Source organism: Agelaius phoeniceus, chromosome 3, assembly GCF_051311805.1.
Source record: "Agelaius phoeniceus isolate bAgePho1 chromosome 3, bAgePho1.hap1, whole genome shotgun sequence".
NCBI classification, from domain to species: domain Eukaryota; kingdom Metazoa; phylum Chordata; class Aves; order Passeriformes; family Icteridae; genus Agelaius; species Agelaius phoeniceus.
The window spans coordinates 46,511,321-46,528,502 of NC_135267.1; the positions used below are offsets into that span (position 1 = coordinate 46,511,321).

At 41.8% G+C, this 17,182-nt stretch overlaps 1 protein-coding gene across 3 annotated transcripts in view; it reads right to left on the minus strand.

Annotated features, from left to right (window-relative positions):
* The window catches only part of SESN1 (sestrin 1), a 76,980-nt gene that overhangs the window by 14,853 nt on the left and 44,945 nt on the right, over window positions 1–17,182 (minus strand). Inside the window, exon 1 of one of the 3 annotated variants that reach the window (XM_054628587.2) lies at window positions 1,999–2,156. The exons of 1 other annotated variant lie outside the window; for it this stretch is intronic. In XM_054628587.2, the coding sequence (XP_054484562.1) occupies window positions 1,999–2,028 (30 nt within the window). In that variant the 5' untranslated portion in view covers window positions 2,029–2,156. Of the gene's footprint in view, window positions 1–1,596; window positions 1,709–1,998; window positions 2,157–17,182 lie in introns of those variants that run through there. One more of the 3 variants, XM_077175184.1, reaches the window with a different exon arrangement.

A 17,182-nucleotide genomic window follows, 5' to 3' on the forward strand; every position in this document is an offset into this window, starting at 1 on the left:
CATGCTGCTCCTGCTGCTGCGCTCACCATGAACTGTCTGGTTCCTACTTCCCCTTTAAAGGCCACTGACACCAAAGCCTCGCTGCTGGTGACACTGAGGCTACAAGTAGAGTTTCCTTGTTTAGGACCTTAACAACAAGGACTGGCACAACTGGCCCCACAGGACAAGCTGTCCCCAAGCTGATACATACTCAGCTTAAAAACTGTATTTTCAGTTCTGCTAAATGCAGTAGCTACTGTAGTTTCCATACTGGTCAGAAAACTTTTAGGAAGAGGAGAATTAAGAACAAAGAGTGGTGAATAAATATATTTCTTTTCCTACACACAGAGAAATCCTACACCTTTTCTAAATGTGGGGCTATGCAGAGCTGGCCATTTTTCCTATTTTACTTTTTTACTTAATCCTGAAGTAGCTGCAATTGTTGTGGCTTTCCCAAACAAACCATGATTCACATTAAAATGACAGAAAAAAAATATCCTAGAAATGCTCATGTACTTTAAATTTTCGCACTGGTTCCATTTGCTGGGTATTTCAGACTGTCATTCAGCTGAAGCAACAGACATGTCTCCACTTGTACGGATTTAAAGAACCGGGAACAAGTACTCCCCCTCTGTTACAAAGCGCTTTGTTACACAGACCTACCACTCTTCACTGGAATTAGAGCATGGCAAATGCTGAACTGTTCCTCTTTCATATGGAGTATGTTATTCTTACATTAATTTAATTTCATTATAATTTCTCTGAATGTCTCGAAGTCCTTTGAAATACCTGATTTTAAAAACACCCCCATCTAGTTTATGTGACTTGATTCAAGAGAGAAATCAAGGCAAGGGAGAGTGTGTCCAAGATCACACACCTTGTTCACAATGGCAGGAATGAAAGCAAAGCCCAGACTCCACTATCTCCATCTCTAGCACCTCTTCTCTGGTCATTTTCTAGGACTGAGAGGTACAAGCAGGTCCAGCTGCAGCAGTCTCAAGGTGCCTGCTTATGTGCTACCTACTCTTACTCAGCATTAGCAGGTCTTCCTGCAGTGGTTTTGTGACACAACTGCCTAGAGTCCACGACCCAATTTACTTTTGATATGAGCTCACTGAAACTGACGCTGAGTTTCAATGATTAGTGCCTACTTTTTTAATATGGCACTTCTGTGGTGAAACAGAAAGCATTAAAGGGCAAAGGATTTTGAATGAATGCTTGCAATTTCCCTGCTGTAAATACTATTTAAATACCAATAAATTGGTGGCACAGAAGGAAACAGTCTAAATGTGACAGTAACCCTTTGCATTACATAGACTGTACTGCTGGATTATGTCAAAGCAAAGCGTATTCCATATATATGTATCCATATGTATCCATGAAGTACTGGGTTACTCTAAATCAGAAAAATACAAAACAGGCTCTGCCGCAACCTACACCACTTCTGAGGATTTAAAATTTTCCTTTAAAAGAAGAATCTTAATGTGATGAGACTAAGAAATTTACAAGAGAGATCCAAATCAGCAGATTTATTCCTTTCTAAATAATGCTCTTGACTTGCATTTGTTTATAATTACAGCCCGCTCTTCTCCATGAGAAATACAAGACCGGCCTTACTGTTTCAAAAGGATAATCCAAATCTATGCAAGAACGACGTAAACGCCGGGCAATTCCGAGGCAAAAGCCACCTGGACGAGCCCGAGAACCCTTCAGAGGTACCCGGCTGCCGCACACCCCAGCGGAACACAGCTCCTCCTGGGAGCAGGGGCGTCGCGGAGGGTGGCGACAGCATCTGCGCTGTCACCGCGGGCAGCAGCTGCTCATCCCGCGGCTGAACAGGACCTACGGACCCCCGAACGACACCCTCCGAGCGAGGAGCCCGCAGGCAAACGCCGCTGCTGCCTCCTCAGCCCTGCGGCTGATCCGCAGGGGGCTGCCCGGACCCCGCCCCCCCTTCCAGCAGGGATTTCTCTGGGGATGCGCCCGGGCAGAGAGACCCCCCCGGCCAGTCGCGAGTACCTGGTGCTGCCGGCCCGGCCTGGCCACCATCCGGCCGGTGCTGCGGGGCTAGCCCGGGCTCGCCGCTCTCGCAGCCCCACTGGGCTCTGCCCCAGCGCCGCCGGGGCGGTGCCAGCCCCGGCCCGCCCGCCCGGCGCAGGGGCGGAGCGGCGGCCGCGGCGCTACCCCGCCGGGGATCGGCGCTCGCCGCGACCCCGCCGCTGCTCCCTGTGCCCGGGAGTGGCACCAAATGCCCCGGGCGGGGGCACAAGAGGCGGCAGCCCCCGGCCAGTCCACCTCGGCCCGGCAGGACAGCCCCCGTCCAGTCCAGCCCCGGCCCCGACCCCCTCGGCTCCGTTCCGCTCTCCTCCCCGGCCCAGAGACGCTCCTCGGACGATGCTTTCCGCCCCCCTCTCCTGTTCCTGATGCAAGTGTTTCTACCTTGTCTTTAAGAAACAAAATAATTACGGTTTTTAAACCGAGAAATCGCAGGAGGTTCACATTTTGCAGATATTTGTGTGACTAAGTGCGCTGCTGCTGCTGCAGAAATCTGGCCTCCTGCCTATTCCCAAGATCATAACAGTCCTGGGCAAACATATGTTTTGCAATCGTATCAGCAAAACACTCAGCCTTTGTTTGCAGCAGGCTGTGCTGTGCCTGCCGACCCCCCAGGACTGTAAACTCTGCCAGATGCCTTGCATCTCCCACCTCTTTTGGTCTGGGATTTTATGTCATCAGTTATTTCAAAAGAAACAAGTCCCTGAGCTGGCCCATGTGATTTTTATTTCTTTTTTCTTTCACAACATTAAAAGATCCATAAAGCTACATGCTGTTAGTTGGTTTTACTTCAAATAATTCCAATTAAAATAAAATATGGTAGACCCCAAGAGGAGAACTTCTGTTGCAGTTTTCATGGGAGAAGTGCCAGGACAGCTCTGAACCCCTAAACATACTCACCTGGGGGAAGGAAGGCTTCTGCCTACAGTTCAGGCTGTGTGGTTTTGAGCTGTACCAAGTTATCTTAACAACCAAGCAGGGAAATTCCATGACACTGAACTTTACACTTCTGTTAAATGTAAAACTGAACACTGCAAAATTGCACACAAGCTGTTCCTCTTATCAAACCTAGCAGCTAAATGCAGAAAACACTGAGGACAGTGCTGTCAGGGGAACATGGCAACATGACGCAAGGCAGCATTTCTGCACATCTCTAATTCTGGAGCCTTAAAGGCTTTCTTTCCTCTCCAGTTTCCAAATACCACCAAACCTCTGGGTCGTGCAATGCTGGAGAACCAAAGGATATTCTACTGCTGAAGACTTAGTAGCAGTTATAAGGTTAAATTACCTAGAGATGCCAAGCTACCACAGTTCCATCCTTATTTGGAGCCTTGGCTTGAAGCTGCTAATTTTCTCCAGAAGAAACTGAGTGTCCTCACCTACTTGTACTTTATAAAATGCTCAAGAGAAGCATGGAGAAAGAATAATGCAATACTGGCAGAGAAGATTACACTTTGTGAGCTAATAAAATAAACTAATGAAGAACAGTGTTTAATTCCCACTGCTTACTTCCTTACTTCAGGCCAAAGTATAACAAAAAGGTGGCATGGGCTCCTCTTCCAACACAGGCAGAAAACTGGCTTGCACTCAGAAAAAATGTTGAAAGGGAGAGAAATTACCTGAAAGCTGAAATGCGAGAAGATGCCTCACCATAAGAAGCCTCCCTGGATGATAGACAAATGGTCATCTCCTTCAGTGAATTTGTTAATACCCTTGGAAGAAGAGGTGGGGGAGGAGGGGCAGAACTCCCTCACTTCCAAAGTGGTTTTGTCCCACTGCCTGGGTATTTGTGAGGAAGCCTGTTTATATTAACAGTTGTTCCTATACAAAGAACCTTGGCAGATACAGATTCTTTTCTGGCATTGTCCAAGGGAAATTCTCTCTCTTTAAACAACCAACTCAACAACAGAAGGTAGGAAATTGTATCGTGTTCTCCGCTTTCTCTGTCAGGAGAGATGGAGGCAGTGACAGCATGTCAGAAAAACTGTGTACAAAGGGGAAGAGGAAGTTGCACAGCCACAGCAAACAAGTAATAATGGACTTAAAAGCTCTCCCATATGGCCAGAGTACACAAGCCCTGCTCAGGCCCCAGGTATGCCTCTGCCTTAGCAGAATCCCATCACCCAGCTTGCTGCAAGCCCTTTCTCCACCCCACCCTTCACACAAGTGTTTCCAAAGTGCAACTCCTCCAAACTGAAGAGCCCACACAAACCTGAGTCCCCTGCTCATCTATAAATCAGTACACAATTGCAGACTGAAATTATTTGTGTTTGTGAGCTAGTATGACCAACTACATGAGCTATTTCATAAGAGAATATGGCACAGAGCTCACTTGGGTACTGAGGAGTGCAAACCACAGCGCAGCTGGAGAACAAGGGGACAGATCCATGGTTTGGTTTGCATAACTGGAGTGTTCCCCTGGGGAAACACAACAGTGTGTTTGACCATGGATCAGTGCAAGTAAACAGATCCAGTGAAATGCTCCTACGGGAAAACACAACAGATGTTTAACATGAAAATATCGATAGATATCGAGTTCCTTTCACCCAGAAAGTGTGCATGAGATATACTCAAAGCAAACACCACCTACAGCATGGAAGCACACTCCTTCAGAGCAAGCATATCCATAGACATTGGCATTTAACATCTATGCACTCTAAGTTATCAGAAATGCAATTTTTCCTTATTGCTACATTTAAAGAAAAGCCCTGGGCAAGCTAAAAGGAGACCAACCAGCTACAGTGTGAAAAGCCTAATACTGCAAACAAAAATGTCTGCACTTTGCTGCTTTAAGTTGAAACAGTTCTGTTTCAGCCCAATAGGGCAACTTTTTGAGTCAAGTTCAGCACAAACATATGACACCAAAGAACTGGCAAACCCAGATCTTAAATTCTTTCCACAGAAAAGCCATCCAGGCAGGAACACTTGAAATGCCTGTTATTGCAATGCCCTGGACAGCAAATTAGTATCTTGGAGGATGATCAGATGATTCTTTCCCTGGAACATTTACAAGTAAAACCAGGTAATGCTTTGGGGCTCTGAGCTGATTTGTATTAGTTTTAACTCCACCTAATATGGTGCCTTAATGAAGTCACCAGGTGTTTCAGCAATGACTAAGCAGCCCCACACTGGCCACTATGAACATTTCTCTGTAGATTCCTCTCATTCCTTGGTGTCCACAGCCACTTTTCATAACTAATTTCATATGTGTCTATTAATCTCTTCTATCCCTTGATTATATATTGTTATTTCTCAAACATCAAAAATCTTTATCATGATAACAATATGGCACAGGAATCAAACCATTCATTACAGTGATGAAAGAATTTAAATTAAATAGAAGAACGTACCATTGTAGCATGCAAGTAAAAAAAAATATGGCCAGTATTTGAAAGCATTCCTCTTGATTTAACCTTGTCTGATTAAAAAAAAAATCATTCTATTATTAGAATTGTTACACAGTTTTAGGAAGGAGACTAAACTGTATTCTTTGTACAATCTAAATTCTTGCTGTATGTGTCAAAAAGGATCAACCCTTTAGGAATGTCACTACACCTGATGCTTTTACAACAATAACAAAAACAAGTTGTTTATTAGAATGGAGGGCTGGCAATTGGCCACATCAGGAGATAAGTTTAGATCAATATACAGAAGCTTTCCTTTTGTAGTCTTTAGGATTGTAAGGTTGGCTAAGACTTAACATCTTACTCTATCCATACATTAGATGTATTGTCTTTTCTCCAAACCTTATCAGTCCTCAAAATGCTGTTTTTCTATTTCTAGACCCTGCTTAAATGCTGTTTTCTTAATGGCCTCATCTTAAGCATTAATGGGCAAACAACTTGCAAGTGATCATACTCGTTTGTGAGCAATTATAAATCAGGTCATTCATTCCTAGCCCACTGTATTTCCCAGCAAAGAGACCATCTTTTCTCTCAGAGCTGCAAGAAGCTGTGAGACTCTTTTGTTTCACCTGAGCTGTTATCACAATTGACTGACTTGAACTCACCAAGCTGCAAGAACTTCAGTGGTTTTATTTGTTTCCTGAACTATGTGGTTCATCCCTTAGGACTCTTACTGCCCCCAAAGAGTCCTTCTTCTGGTAATTTCTACCTTTAAGATATCTACAGCTCACTCCCACCTCTAAACCACAAGTTGTTTTGTTTTTAATGTCAGCACGGCTCATCCAAATTTAACATTCTGTTCTGCAGTTATTAGGTAGCAGAAGTACAAAGTTTAATTTAGGGAGCTATAAGAAGTTTAGATCTTGAGATTATTCATGCTTTGGCAAGGACACAAAAACAGAAGTATGGTTTCTAAGACTACTGTAAATAGGTAGATTAAAGATGCATATCTAAAGCTGAGAAGACTGAAAGAGTGTTTTACTAGATTATCCTTCCCCTTTTTTATGAGGGTACACAGCCCTTCCTAGGCCAATAGGGAGCAGCTGACCTATTGAAGTTGTTTGTCTGGCTGGCTGTGGGTTCTGCTGCTGCTGTTCTGAGGTGGCCCCAGACTGACACACCACGTAAGAATACTCAGGTCAACAATTCCCCCCAGATCCAACTCTCCCAAAATCTAAGTCTGTGTCAGCTAGTTTCAAAGCTGACCTTGGTATCTCAGAGGTAACTTCAGAACTTTTGATGGCTAGAGGCTGTATAGAGAGGGGATTGGCTGTCCAGCTGCAGATTGTCACCGCTCCCTGGGGAATGGAACATCTGTAGGCTGCCAGTCACTCTGCAGTCTCTCAGTACTAAATAAGCATTAAGGTTAAACAAAACTAGTTTAACCTTAATAAAAGAGTGTATTTGGAGTTCAGACAAGAAAAATAAAACTTAGCTCACAGCTGTCTAGAACTGGTTTGGCCTAAATAGGTCACCTCTCTTTCCTTTAGTAGCAGATTGCTGGGTCACACCAATGCCAGACATATTTCACAGCTCCTTGGAGTTGGGACACATTCTACCATCTTATACTGATGTCCCTTCTGCCCAGGATGAATACTGAAAAGTGATGAATATGATGTGTCCAGTGAAAATTCACCCTTAGGAACTTCCTGCAACTCCTAATCCTCATGATTTGATTGAGACAATTCAGTACCTTACTTGCTATGCTGCCTGGAATGGTGTGTGACCCTGCCTCACCACTGTCATGTGAAAATGCTCCTGGAAGGCCTGTCCTGCAGGGATGGACGTGTCCCTATCACTCACTGAGCAATCAACTGCCAACCAACCTTCTACACAATGCAAACATATGTCTTCAAAGCAAGGGAAGGCCAGCTGAATCATCTCTATGAGTTTAAGGCTTCTGTTTGTTGTTTTTATTTTTAACTGCATTTAACCTCAGAAATAGTCTTTATATGAAAATATAAGAAAAAAACAGTGAAATGCATCTCATTTCAGATAGAAATAAGACACAACAGCAAGCACATGGGGAGAAGGAAAAGGCATTTAGGAGTACTGGAGTGTTACACTTGGCTTACTGGAATTGGCTGAGACCATGACAGCAAGTGACCCAGAGCTGCACTGCTGTGAGGTGACAGTGAGTGTGCAGGAAATGCTGTGCAAATGTCCTGTAAAGAAGTTGCATCTAAAACCTGCTCTCATATTCTGGAGCATACAGACATGCAACCGAGAAGTGCATCCTACTAGAAGCTTTTTGCCATCTTTACTCCTAGGGGCTCGAGTGTGTTTCTAGAAAATTGCTTCATACTGTGACCTGAGGCTCAGGCCTGATTTGATTCTGCAGGTACAACATACAAAAACTTTACTTTTGCAGGGCCTTCACTAAGAAACAAACTAGAAATTTATAACATGCTTTGTTAAGAAACCAATTCAACCCTTAATCTCATATATATTCACACTGCATTCAAAAACAAAGATATTTTTGTGTGTTTTCCTTTTTGTGTGTTTTGTTGTTGTTTTTTTTTTTTTTAATAAATTCAGTGTTTTCCCCACAAAACCACAAGTAACAAGAATGGAATATGACAAAATGCCATGCCATTTAGTGTACCTCAAGACTCAGCTATTTATCTGTAGCTTGATTTTACAATGAGATAAATGAAGTGAAATAGTACTAAACTAATAATGTCAATTACTGCTAGAGATTCAGGAACCCTTCTGTCAGTAACTGTACTTTGAGGAACCGTTTTGTGGCTTCTTGCACTTGCCACTTTCAGGCCCATGCTCAGACTGCCTAAGAGCAGTAGCCAGGAAGAAAAAAAGAAAAATCAGTTTTTTTATTTTCAGTTTTCACAGTCTATAATAATAAATAATGTCTTTTTTTTTTGAGTCTGGGAATTCTGGAAAAACATCACAGTTTTTTATTAGGAAAAAAATTCCAAATAACCATATATTCCCTTTGCACTGTCTGTAATGACCTATCTTGTCAGGAGGGTTGCAAGTTCCTTTACTGAATCTCTCTCCTTATTTACCTAATATGTGGAGCCAAGTACAATACTATCATATAAGATTTATCAACTCCTTTAGAACCGTATCTTGGCAAAAAGTTAAGTACAAAAGTAAACAGCATCATCATAGAACAGCAAAACCCACATTACTGATTTAATGATAGCCATTAAGAAAACAGATCATTCTCTAGGTACTACTCAACAACTGATTGTTATAAGTTAAGGAGATAATATCAGATCTGTTTCTTTTTGCTTTTGCACTCAGAGACAAACCCATTAAGACCTCTGCATGAGGAGAATCATAAAAATACCCAGATGAATAATATATTTCTTGTCATTTTTGGCAATTTTTATTGGTGTTTTGTTTAAATTCAGACAGGACTGTGATCGTGATCTTCATTATTCCCATTATCAGAGGACATGGCTAAGATTTTTGAAACAAATCAGTTTTTGGCCTTTGCTTTCTAAATCAGAAGAACTGACAAAAGCACTGCTTTCCTGCTGATACAAACCCTAAAAGATCTGGCCTGTCTCCTACTCAGGAATCGATACCATTTCCTACCATTTCCCCACAGTGGGTCTTACTATGTTGCCACTTGCAGCAATATGTCATTCCTTTATCTCACAGCGAGTTAAGAAGAGGTCACTGACACTCGCTGGGGGTGCACAGCAGGGAGCAGAAGCCTCCCAGCCCATCAGGAGCAACCCCTGCCCTGTGACCAGCGCCGGCCAACACCCGCTCTGCTGAGCCCCAGCAAACTGCAGTGCCTCTGCCAACACGTGCTTCAAGGACACAGTACACGTGCCTCTGTTTAACAGCACAACTTCTGCATCCTCCTAAATCCTGGAGAGCTTCAGAGCTTGGAGAGCTCCCTCAAGGCCCCTGGGACAAACTGGCCTGGCACCAAGCTCCTGTGGGCCTCCTACTGCCACTGCCACCTTGGCACTTTTCCACTGGCCACAAAGGCCTTGGGTCCCTGCAGGACAACTCTAAAGTCACAGGAGATTTCTGCAACTGAGCTGCTCAGGATCTGAATAAACCCACATACTCTTCTGGACTTTGTAACATTGCTGTCTGCAATACTGTCATCTAAACCATGCAACTGTTAATACCTTCCCCCATCTACCTTCTCAAGAGCATATTTTGTAGAGCAACTAAGTCAAAACAGGCTTGAAAGCAATTCTAACACTTTCTGTTCAAATACTGTTAAGTTTGTTTGTTTGTTGGGGTTTTTTTAAAGTTAACCACAGTACTGGAACTTAGTCTTAAATCCACTGTTTGTTACAATCATAATTTTAAATCAACTACTTGCTGTTGTGAGAGATGAAAGGCCATCTACCACTGCCTACCTGCCTACTTTCTATACAGCATTTTAAACTCATGATAGATTCTGTCAAAGTCTTAGGAAAGGCCAGCACTGATTATGTAGCCCCTCAGATTCCCACATGCTGAAACCACACACAAAATACATACAGCAGATGTGCTGTAGGAGACACAATGTTCTCAGATTTCCTTACCAAAAGAAGAATCTTGTAATCAAGTATCTTGTAATCAAGCTACCATTGAAGCCTGATTAATAGCAGTTTTCAAATATAAAGTAAGTAAATAAAGTACAAGTAAGTAAATGGAAATGCACACATACCATACTAAACATATACAATTTTACTAAGATAGGATTAAAATAAGATCTGATAAATCTGGATGTGAAGCTATAAACATTTAAACACCTTCTCATTTTGTCAGTGAAGCTATAAATCCATACCTGACCCTCTGCTCCTCACCAGCATGACAACTGTACTCTGGACACTCAGCAGGGATTCCAAACCAGCAAAACAGAGCAGAAAACTCAGGCAAAACTGGACCACATTTTCACTACTGATGAATGATCACTGAAGCCTGTAAACTAAAATGTTAGCAAAAAATTCTGGTTCATTTGCTAATTTGCCTATATTACTAACAACAGCAGAGATGATGACTTCTCTTTATCAGGGTGTGTTTGTCATCTTCCTGAGTTGTCCTTCTCTTGAGAGAGACTACCACAAAAATCATTCTATTAGTTTTGTAAATGTAAATTTCATTCAAGTAACAAATTATAACTTAATGTGAAGTATGACTTGAAATAAAGTCATCTGTCCCATCACACTCCTCTGAAGCTGGTAGGGTGAGACTAAACCAAATTTGGATTGTAGCAAACAAGGGCCAGAGGCCAACTCTTTAGAGCTGCAGCAAATAAGGAATTATTTGGCAAAGCATAGGTCTGGAGATATCAAAGATCACTGCACAATGGCTAAAACATACAAGACTGAGACAAGTTCCAGAGAAATCATTTTGGTGAGCCTAGACCAGGGGTTCACAGAGAAACCAGAGTCAGGACTGGCATTAGGATTTGAACCACCACTGACTAGCAGGGCAGAATTCAGGCTTTGGGCTAAGGAATGAGAGAGAACTCCTTAGCATCATCTCTCTAGATTTAAACTTAAGCCTAGTGGGAGTTATTTTGCTAAGGCAAGGTGTTTGCACATCCACAGCTAGCAGCTGAAGTGTAGAACTCATACTAACCAGAAAGGGAGGTTAAAATGTGGCAAATGAGAGGGCTCCCTGAGTCCCCTCTTGTAACAACAAGATTCTTTGCTCTGAAAGAATAAATAAATAAAACCCTGTGTACATGAATTCACACTGCAATATCATCAATATTTTTTCTTCTACATGCAAGGGCCACATTTTCTACAATGAATTCTTTCTCAGGGCTAAAGAACAATAATGCAGCATTACACACACAGGCAGGCACTTTCTTAATAACTGTCCTGCTCTAATTATTTTGTTGAAATACAATCAAGACGTTGATGGAAGGGAGTGTTTTAAATGGGAGTCACTTGAGAATTCAGGTTGTTTCTGGCAACACATTGCCCTGGCTGAGGGAAATGGTCGTGTACAAGAAACCAAAATTAATCATCTGACCACGCCTAAGCTGACCTGAACAGGAAAGAAAGATAACCCCCATATAAGCTTGTACAGCAAGTATGTTAGGAGTGAAGGACTTTGCCCAGTTTCACATTATACAGCAACTGGACAAATTCTCCTAACGGCTCTGAACCTCAAACACAGGCTCCTCTGAAAGGAGAGGGAAGAAGAAATTAGCTAGAGGCAAGCTGGGGAGATGGTTTGCAGGGAGAAACTCCATAAAAGAAATTACAGGGCAGGGTTAGAATGTTTCTGTATGGCAATGTGGACACAGCCCAGGTGGGCAGCATAGATGATGCTAAATGAACAAATTTTGAAAGAACGTGAAATGTAACTGCAGTGCATCCAGGACCATTTTAGTTCACTGAGTACTGCCAGTGATCTCCCAAGTATAGTTTGTTTAACAGGTCTGAACCCACTCCAAAAACATCAGACACCTGTGTGTATGCATGCAGCCATCATTTTACAGACTGTAATCAGCTATCAGAAGCCCCAAATGACCAAATTCCTTTTTTCCCTTGTCTATGCCATCTTCCAGGAGGGGAGGGGATGGCAGGGGTGGAAGGGACAGGAATGTGTGTGGGTAATGGCAGCTCTATTTATGAAGTCCTAAAAACAGACTAGCTCTCTGCATGGGTACTCACTGATGAAAAAAACCAACCCACAACTGCCTGCTTTGCCTCATAACAAGCCAGACGTTCACATAAAACAAAACACACATTTAGATTTTTGGCTCAGTATACTTGTCTCTGAATTGTTGCTCTGCCTATCAACAAATGATCCTTTGTTTTGAAAAAGCCTTACCAGCCACAAGTTTCCCAAGAGAGGGACATCCTCAGGTACTGACAGGCCTGCCCAGTAATAAGTAACCAGCACGTATGGGATAGATGGCACAAATCCAGGCCTGAGTATAGAGGAATCACAAGAATACTGGCCAAGAGAGAATTTAAGTTAAGAAGGTATCTGGGTACAAGACTGACAGAAAAGCACTGAACACAGTTATCCTACAACCCTGCTATGCTGCCTTGCATGCCAGCTTGTTGACATTTATGTGGCTATTGAAAAACGAGAGAACAACCACAAACAATTCACTATGCAAAACTTTTTTTCTAAAAGTACAATGTTAAGGAACATTGGACACAGAGGTATCCAAGCCAGTCTTAAAGCAATCAGCCTCACATTGAGAGTTACTGGCTAACAATTCTCAGTCAACAGTAGCTAAAAACATTCAATCCCAGGCACCTAGAGCATGGGAAAGACTGCAATCTATTAAAAGTCAGGAACATCAAAAAGCTGCAGTAGAAACAGAAGTCTGGACTTGGCAAGTAAATGCCTTTTCCACTCCTTTTTAGACAAACTTCCTTGATGGAAGTTGTCCATTTTAAAGGAATTGAATTTTGCATTTGAGTATCCTATTAAATTCTTAACTAAGTATGGTTAAAACCTTTTTATAACATACAAGAATATAGTAACTGTTTTTGTCATGAAGTTTGTTGACAGACTAGAGCAACAGCACTTACATTATAGTAAATAAAGCCTCTGAAGGCAAATTTATTTCATGTTTTTTCTGTTAACTAGCAAAGTATCAACTAAATGTTATTGGCATTTATCCTGCTATTTTGGTCACCATCAGATTTGAAGGAATACAGCTGCACCCATTTTTCCCATATGTTTTATACCAGTGTCTTCCTAAATGTTTTCTTCCTCTCACCATATAAAACTTCCACCAACTGTTGGAGAAGCTCCCCAGCTGCATTTGACTCTAATATGAACTTCCTCATCAGACTGTCTACAACCTTTAGCCCATGTTCCCAGTAGTCTCAGGGGGCAAAGGGAGTGGGCAGTTGCTCAGAAAGCTTGTAACTAACAGAACATTGTGAAAGGAACATGAAGGGAACTAGAGTCAACAAATTTGATTTGAAGATTTTAAGCAAAGGGCCTGAAGAGACAGCACATATTTTTAGTCTGGTAACAACCTCAGCCATTACATAAGTGTATTTGTACATCACCCTGGAAAGCCTACAGTCCCTGTGGTAGAAGGATGCTTGACCTCCACGGTTTGCTGCTTACAAACAACAGTTTACATTGAGCAAAGTGTTCCATCTTAGATGCCCTTGAACCAATTTGAAAACTTATTAAAGCAGCATTGCAATTATTTGAAAAGTAAGTGGAGAACAACCCAGAAAAAAAAAAAGCTTCAAAGGTTTTCAATTAACTTCCAAGTGGCATTTCCAAGAATCGGCATGCCTGTTCCATACTGTGAAATAGTTTTCCAACTGTTTCCTTTGCCCAGTATTTTTCCAAACTGACTAGCACAGCCAAGCACAGCTAGGCAACTCAGAAGAGTGCACAGTGAAAGACATTTCAGAAGAACCCTGGGTTCATGACCTATTTTATGTAATGGAAATATGTTTAAATATGATTTTAATGTAGATATAAGAACTCTTCACATTGAGATGATATCAACCTATGTGGCTCTCTTATGTGCCAATAAGTTTTGTACATCACATTCTTCCCTGATAGGAGGCCCCTTCAACAAAATGGGGCTCAAAATTCAGAACACAAAAGTTAGTTTTCTGCTGTTTTATTGTTTTCAATCTCTCCTGACCCTATTGCTTCCCAAACTAGCTCAGCTTTTCAATGACATGAGAACTAGGAGCTAAAGCAATGTACTAAGGTTTCAGGACAACGCCCCAAAACCAAAGCAGCCCCCCAGTGCTCCTCTAAACTTCCACCTGCAAAGACTTTCTTCCACATTATGGAAGAGACTCATCTCTGTTCTGCTATAGATTGCTGATATTAAAAAAAATTAAAATCTAGCTCTGCAAGAGCTCATTATTACTTTGATGATGTCTCTTTATCAAAGCCACTTGAAGATGGAAAATATCTGGTCTGCCCCAGGAAAAACAAAGTCCAGGAGAATTTATCTAAATTTGAGCTTGTTATGAAGCTGAAACTTGCACAAGTTCAATAAATACAGGCTTTGTCTCAGCTATCTGTGGTTGTATTACACCACAACTTACTTCTGCCTTGGAAGAACTAGGAAGGTAGAAGTTGAAAACTCTCCATGTACACATGTAAAAGTAGAAGAAAACAGGCTGCACTCCTCCCCAGGGCCCGACAGCTGAGTCCACTGATGATTAAGGACAGGGGAGAGAGCAAAGCCAGAAAAGGCAGTGTGTGGACATGAAGGATGGCAAACCAGAGGCTTAGGCAGGGACAGTAAGAATGAGCATCCAGAACCGAGGACTCCTGGGTAATGGCATCTCTGTACTTGTTGGGCTTAGGGACAGCCAGCCCCCCCTTAGTATGGGGACTCACCTGGGACAGAAGCCTTGTAAATTGCTGTGTAAGTCTATCAGGAACTAGTGGAAACCATCTCTCTCAGACTAAATCAGCTTTTAGGGGGTGAGATTTGGTGTGATTCAACTTCTTTGAAGTTTCAAACAGTGGAAGTTTAAGATAGGGCAGGGACTTCATGGAAAACATGGGTTTACCTGAGTCTGTGACCAAAAAGCAACCAAATCCTTCCCAATGGTCTGAGAGCTTTGCTGTATAATCTGTTTAAATGGATTCAATTTGTAGAATTGAACTTGCAAGTTTTATTATTAAGCACAGCTGCTAGCAAACAGAAACACACAAATCTGATGTGAAAATAAAATGGTAGCCTATCTATTCCTTCCACTGTGGCTACTGTATTTGTTTTCTCTCTTTGGACAAACACTCACCGAAACTTGGGACAATTCCAGCTGGTTACATCAGCAGTTTATACAGCAGTAGTTACAGACAAAAACTAGCCTTCATATTACTCTATGGACTTTATTACAATTCCCTTCTAAAATCTGCAGCATTAGCAACAACCTTGTATGTTATTAAATCTATAGCATCTGAAAAAGAAAATTGAGATGCTTTTATTTTTCATCTTCAGAACAAATGAATCAGAGTTCCACAGAGCATCTAATTATCACAGAGATTTTCATAAACATCAAATTATCATCGACTTTCCAATTAACACTACAGGCCAGTGACAAATGATGCAGGAGTACCTCTTAACACAATTTAACAAAACCAGTCAAGTCCCAGAGCAAAGAGGGATTCAAAGCCTTTCAGATGACAGGAAATAGTGGCCAGCTGGCAAGAGATTTAATGAATACAATAGCATTCAGCAGCAACTTGAAAACTGTCTGCATTGGTAAGGCCGAGTTATTAAAGAAATCTCCATTTATAAACAGTGTTGATGGGATTTAAACAGCCTGTGTAAGAAGGATTAAAAGTCAATTGAAAAGTCTGTACAGATAAGAAAGCAAAAAGAAACTGTGCCCTTGAATTCTGTACATAGTGATTAACCTTATCTCTGTCTCCTGACACTCAGCAGGGGTAAAACAGGCTGCCTTATGCTGGTGAGGTGGGCTTTGCATTGGGGTTATTTAATGCTTGTACAGTGCTTTGAGCTCTACTGTCCCTTCACTCTCCCCCTCTCTGTTTTTCTAAAGTGTATACTAAAAATCATCTTTTGCCATCCCACCAGTTACATTTAGCAGATACCAAAGAGACACATAAATTGCAAGTCTTTCCAGGCATGCTATAATGATTAGGTTTTTCCTTCCTTTATGTAATTGATGATCTTGCTATTCTCTGTTAGACTTTTATAACTGTACACTTTCAGTATAAACCAGTGTAAATATTGACAATGGAGACTGGCAAGTGGGGATTTCTGGAAGAAGGAGGAGGGAGATGAGAACTTGTTTTTAAGGCTTTTTTTTCCTCTTGCCTTCAGAATATCCTGTAATATTCTGTTTTACCCAAGACTTTTTATGGCTCTTAATTTATGCATCACTTCTTAGAATAAGACAACAGAAAGGAACACAAAACTAGTTCTTTTCAGTCCTTAATCCCTCCCCTATCCTTTCTCATCTTCTCATCCCATCCAAAATCCAGCCTATTCTGGTAACATAAGTTGCCTATTTCTGACGTGCCTTTTGTAAAACAGCCAAAGCCAAAGAGCATTTAAGGTGAAAATGTACAATGCCACATCTTGTCTTGGTTTCTCTTCCCTGTAACATAGCCTAACATCTGATTTGCTTCCTTTGCTCTTGCCCAGGATACAATAAGAGCTTTATGAAAAAGCTCTGTAAGAATCTGGGCCATTGGTTTGAACAAGGGCTGTTTAGCCATGACACAGCACCAAAGAGAGCTGCTCCACACGCTGGCTCTGGAAGCAGCAGTGCCCTTTCAGTGCAGAGCTCTTTGCAGGAGTGCAGTGCTTGGCAGCACAGCTGGGGAGCTTCTGGAACCCAGGTTATCTCCTGGCAGTCCTTCACCTCATTGTGCCAACCTGTCAGAGCTAGTTCAGGTGTGTCCAACACTGCACCACAAACATGATGTAAACATATTCCAATTACTTATCTGTGACATTTATCAGCCTATGTTTTTTTCCAAGGCATTGCAGAAACCATTACATAAACATAACCAGAATATTACTTGCAGAAGGGGAAAGCTATTCCACTGGGAAGTAATATTTAAGAAACAAACAAACAAGCCACAGATACTTATGAGTACATTGCCTCCATGCAAATCTGGGGTGGAAATGAAGAACATCAATATACAATTGCCCTAGGGAGATTCAATGAACTTATATTCAATCAGCTGTGTTTGTATAAAGCTGTATAAAAGTCCTGTAGGAAATACATTTTTTCATTCAATAAGTATGCTTTTATGTCCTTAGATATTATATCCTTAGATATCCTTATATTCTTATAGAGTAAGAAGTATAATGTCTC